At 40.8% G+C, this 5970-nt stretch overlaps 1 protein-coding gene across 1 annotated transcript; it reads left to right on the top strand.

The window, feature by feature from the left end:
* The first annotated feature begins 1572 nt into the window (after window positions 1-1572).
* Window positions 1573-4955, top strand: LOC149413456 (uncharacterized). Its single transcript, XM_089645000.1, has 3 exons — window positions 1573-2317; window positions 3780-3931; window positions 4881-4955. Exons 1-3 carry the CDS (start codon window positions 1573-1575, stop codon window positions 4953-4955), a joined length of 972 nt encoding a protein of 323 aa, XP_089501126.1.
* The last annotated feature ends 1015 nt before the right edge of the window (window positions 4956-5970 follow it).

The following is a 5970-nucleotide window of genomic DNA, read 5'->3' as shown; positions in this document are numbered from 1 at the left end:
TACTGCTTAAAATAGAACACTCCAGGGAACTATTTGAATAGGAGAAACGACACACGGAGCAAATTGTTATGATCATCACCCAAAAAGGAAACAATAAGAGTGAAGCGACACTCCACAAATCGGATGTGGAGAATCACAAGCCCTCCACTATTTATGCAGAAGCAACAAAGGGGAAAAACGGAACTAGGCAATCCCCCACAGCGCATACAACAATGACAGAAAGCTCTCCGGTCACTATTGCCCCTATTGAGAAAACGTACTCGATAGTTGTCTCAGGGAAATCCCCCATAGCAAGCGAGACTCTGGAGAAGACACTCAAAGAAAAAATCAATGTCACATCCTTAGGGATTGGCATAAAAAATATCATCAAATTGGCCAACAATAGAGTGTTCGTTCAATGCGACACAAAAGAACAGTGTCAGAAATTCTTTACTGAAGTGTCCAAAATGGAAAATCTACAGAGCCAAAAGGGGATTAAGTTACAACCCAGACTCATAATAAAGGGAATTGATGCCGACCTATCCGAAAAAGACATTGTGACGGCTATAATAAAACAAAATAGCGAGATTTCCTCTCTCCTAGGAGAACAACCCTAAGAAGCTATCAAATTTATACACAAAGTACCATTTAAAAAAGACGCGACCCGCAAATGTGCGGTGATAGCGGTAGCGCCACATATCTGGCAATATCTTATCGATAAAAAGGTGCTGAACATCGGTTACTACAAAGCCGGGGTCAGCGAATACCTCTCGATATTAAGCTGCCAAAAGTGCTTGTGTTATGGCCACACAGTAGCCCACTGCAAGAGCAAGGAAGTATGCTGGCGCTGTGGTGGAGACCACAAAATACAAGCATGCAAAGCCCCGAATACCGGTGTAATGTGCTGCCAAAGCTGCGTAGCATCCAACAAAAGACAAAAACTAACAAAACCTACCAACCACATGGCCCAATCAATGGAATGTCCCATCTACAAAAGGAACGTAGAGAGATATAGGACCTTGGTTGACTATGGACAGCCATAATGCAATTAAGTTTGCACAGGCAAACCTACAGAGATGTGAAGCTGCCACCGTCAATTTCTTACAAAACGCCATTAACAGAAAAATAGATATCGTGATCATACAGGAGCCGTATACAGGAAATACAGGAAAAATTAATAAATCATCCTTCAACGGACTCATCTTTCAAAAAACAAGTGTGGACTGCCCAGTAAAGGCTGCAATAATAGTATTAAATAAAAGTATCGCTGACACCTGTATTCTACTCCACAAATTCAGCAACAACTGTAATATATTTATTGAAGCGCAAATTCAGGAAACCCCACTAATCATAGGATCAATATACTGTCCCCCAAATGAAGATATCGACTTCAGCCTAGAAAAATCGAACAGGATAATAGACACTCACAACAAGAAAAAAATCATTGGAGCGGATGTCAATGCAAAAAGTATATGGTGGGGCAGCAAAAAGACAGACAAAAGAGGCGACAAACTGAGCGACTTTATTGCCCAGAAACACCTACATATCGTCAACGAAGGAACAACACCGACATTTGAAACCGTTCGACAAAACATGCTACTGAGCAGCGTGATCGACGTAACCTTGTGTTCCGACAGCGTAATTGGACACATAAAGAACTGGAAAGTAGACAAAAGAATCGCTGCCATGTCGGACCATAGTGGAATAACTTTCAACACGCAATTCAATAAATCATCTACAGAAGAAATTCCAAAATCAACATTCCTTTATAAGACCAATAAGGCAGATTGGATGGAATTCGACAAGACTCTAAAATCCAATGTTGAAGGCAAGGGAATAACAGTTCAGGCAATTGAAGCGAACAATCAACCTGGTTCCCTCAACAAACAAGTCTCAGACCTCATGGATGCCATGTCGGATGCATGCAGAATGGCAATCCCTCCACTGAAAAAATCTAGACAAAAAATCTGCCCCTGGTGGAATGATAAATTGGAAAAGCTAAAAAAAGACGTTCTCGCCGCAACGAGGAAGCTGATGAACTCAGGACCAGCAAGAAGAGATGCGGTCACACTACCAGCCTACCTCGAGCTAAAAGAACAATACAAGGAGGAAATTGCTACAGCAAAAATACAAAACTGGAAAGAATTTTGCAGCAATCAAGGTAAAGATACAGTCTGGTCCACGGTACTAAGAGTACTTAAGGCAACACAAAAGTCACCACCAGAAACGCTTCAAGTCAATACAGTGTCCACAACGTCAGCCCAAGAGACGGCGTCCACACTCTTAGATCATTTCTTCCCTAATGACTCTCCAGTCAGGGAAACAGCGGAACAAACACGTATTTGGAATAATGAGGAAGAAGACTGCCTTAGCGAAATTGACCCCCCATTTACAAGATCCGAAATAGAGAAAATACTTGTATCCATAGATATAAAAAAAAGTCCCCAGGAAGAGATCACTTTACAGCCGACATATGCCAAAAGGCGTTCGAAAGTCTTCCAGAAATTTTTACGGCATTATAAAACGCGTGCCTCCGAATTGGCTGCTTCCCAATCCTTTGGAAGTTTGCTAGAATCAAGGTAATTCCAAAGCCGGGAAAAGAAGACTACGGTAAGATCTCTTCATACAGACCTATAGGTCTTCTCCCGGTATTTGGCAAGGTACTAGAGAAATTACTCATCAAGAGAGTAACCTGGCACTTCAGCACGAAGGGGAAACTTAATTCAAACCAATAAGGGTTCTCGCAACAAAAAAGCACAGAAGACGCAATGCTTGATGCCGTCAACCACATCAAGAAAGCGAATAAAGAAGGACTTTATGCATGCCTTATATCACTGGACATAAAGGGGGCATTCGACAACGCGTGGTGGCCCCACCTTAAAATGCAACTAGCCAAAAAAGACTGTCCACTAAACATATACAAAGTTTTTAAAGACTACCGGACTGTCGGACAGAATGGTAGAAACAATTTACGCAGGCGCGTGGGCACAAAAACACTCGAACAAGGGCTGTATACAAGGATCTGCCTGTGGACCGATTCTATGGAACATAGTTCTGGACGAACTGCTAAATCTCAAATTTGACTCTAACGTTCGCATACAGGCATTTGCTGACGACGTCTTAGTTATAATAACTCATAAAGATACGGCAGAACTACAGAAAATAATTAAAGATACCCTCTCCTTAATAACAGACTGGGGGGAAAAAGTAAAACTGCAATTCTCGGACGAAAAAACAAAAGCACTATTCATCAGTAAGAGGAAAACACTCCCACCAAACATTGTGATGAATGGTAAAATTGTTCCACTCTCTCGGGATTGCAAAATTTTAGGGATAGTCATAGACGACAAGTTAAATTGGAGCAAGCATGTGGACATGGTATGCCAAAAAGCTGTCAATATAACCAAGAAACTTGCATTTATGGCAAAACCTACTTGGGGACTAAGTTCTGAGATATTAAGGACAATCTACATAGGAGTAGTCGAACCAATAATAACTTACGCCGCGACGGTATGGGCAACAGCTGCAAAACGAAAAAATATTCGCAAAAAACTAGATAGAGTCCAAACGGCCGTCGGCATTAGAATATGTAAAGCCTACCGCACTGTGTCCCTTACTGGGGGCAATTGGGGGACTAACACCTTTGGACCTAAAACTCAAAGAACTCAGACTTATCGGTGAGACAAAAAGGAACAGAACATTGCATCTACTACCTGACGATAAAAAGTACCAGGAAATCGTAAAGGTTACTCATCTACCTCACCCTAGTAAACAAATTGGAGAACATGTCATCTTTCCAGGAACATACGAGAGAAACTCCTTTGAAGAGAACGAAATAGATATATACACAGATGGAAGTAAAACTGGAGGAAAAGTGGGTGCGGCCTACACAGTGTTCAATGCTAGCGGAGAAATTACAGCAAAGAAACTGCCCCTGGCAGATTACTGCTCAGTATTTCAAGCAGAGCTTTTCGCAATTATGCAAGCACTAGAGTGCGTCAACAAACAGCAAAAGCATAGGGAAAAAGTTAACGTCTTAACAGACTCACAAAGCGCTGCACACGCACTAGAGTCAGGGACACATACCAACCCTATGGTCTTCAATATACAATGCTCGGCTCAACTCTTGAGAGAAAGAGGGCCTACCCGTAAATTTTTATGGATACGCGGGCACAATGGAATCCATGGAAATGAAAGAGCAGACGAGCTAGCAAAAGACGCTGCATTAAAAAGCAAAACACAAAAACTCTATTCAAAATTCCCACTGAGCTACGCAAAGTTCAAAATAAAGGAGGCAATTCTCGAAGAATGGGACCAAAGGTATAAAAACTCTGATACAGGTAAAGGAACACGGCTATTTTTCAGGAGTATAACAGAAGCCAAAGAGTTTGGTAATAAGACAACTCCAACTTTCGAACTCACACAAATGCTTACCGGTCACGGAGCAAACGTATCCTACCTTCACAGATTCAAGCTGAAAGATAGTCCCGCATGCCCGTGTGACAAACTATCGGACCAAACAGTGAAACATCTGTTGCTAGACTGCCCAATGTTCACGATGGAAAGATGGCAAATAACCAAAGAATGCCAGAGAAGAGATATAAACTTTACTGACATTTCTGATGTCATAAAAATTATACCTCTCCGAAAAATCTTTATTAAGTTCGCAAAAAACATCATTACAAAAATTAAGGAACAAAATAAATAATAATCAAAAGACATAAAAATAAATTTAAATCACATTAAGCACGATCACTATAGCTATCCGATCAATCTAAAACATGGCTAACGCAAGAAATCACGAACCAAGAGCGCTAAAGAACACTTCCTATCCTACAAATGGTTCTGTTAAGAGGGTAAGCAATTATAATCTTAACAGAACATCCACAATTTTCTTTCAGATTCACAAAACTACTCCGGCTGAGGTTTTACATGGTTCCCTCATGCTGTCAAACAAATGTTGGAGTAATGGATAGCCCATGTCAGATAGTCCCACTAACCCACTAACCTTTCTAAAAATAACATGAACCCGAATCTGTCCCAACATATATGAAAAAAAATAAACTCAATAGCTCATTAAAAAATCAAATAGTTTAAAGAAACCTTGATAAATAATAGACAAGGTAGAAAACAGAGAACACCCAAAGGAAAAAAAAAAAACCTTACCTAACCTAACCTAACCTAACCTAACCTAACCTAACCTGTCCATATGAGAGTTAAATTTATCCCATTTGGTGTGTTTCGTTTTAATCTTTGTCGAAATATGAGACTTGTCCGATTGGAAAGAAGTTTGATAAGTAATGGTGATCGGGAAATAATCACTGGAGCAAGGGTCGGGGGACACCACCCACGAGAAGAGAGAAGCCAGACTAGTAGAACATATCGAGAGATCCACTGCACTGGGGTTTGTGCTGGGGCGTGAGATTCTAGTAGGAGATCCGTCATTCAAAAGGAAAAGGTTGGATTGATCTAGAAAATCCATCACACTTCGACCATCTCGGTCGGAGAAAGCAGAACCCCAGACGGGGGAATGGGCATTGAAATCACCTAATATAAAGAAAGGAGGGTTTAGTTGACTTACAATTTGCAACCAAGTTTGTTTATTGAAGTGAGCTGTTGGGGGAAGATAGACTGAAATAAAGGATGTGTCCTTTATTTTAGTTGCAACCATTTGGAAGTCAGCATTGGGGGGTTTGATATTATTTATTGGGGAAAATGATATGGATTTTTTAATAAAAAGGGCAGCACCGAAGCCCGAACCTTCCGGGCGGTCGTCGCGGAGACAGGAATACCCCCCTACATTAAAGTGGGTGGATGGAGTAAACCAAGTCTCCGAGATAGCAGCCAAAGAAATAAAGTTGGATTTTAATAGGTTAAGGCGATCAGATTTGTTAGAAATAGCACTTCGGCTATTCCACTGAAGTATTTTGATATCTTGAAGAGTCATTTTGAATAAATGATTTTAATGTGGAAATAATAGTAGCAGCGTTG

This window comes from Hesperophylax consimilis, chromosome 22 (assembly GCF_061612785.1).
Source record: "Hesperophylax consimilis isolate HC1 chromosome 22, BYU_Hcon_1.0, whole genome shotgun sequence".
Classification (NCBI taxonomy): domain Eukaryota; kingdom Metazoa; phylum Arthropoda; class Insecta; order Trichoptera; family Limnephilidae; genus Hesperophylax; species Hesperophylax consimilis.
Note: the sequence above shows the minus strand (reverse complement) of the source record. Positions and strands in the feature narration are given on the sequence as shown.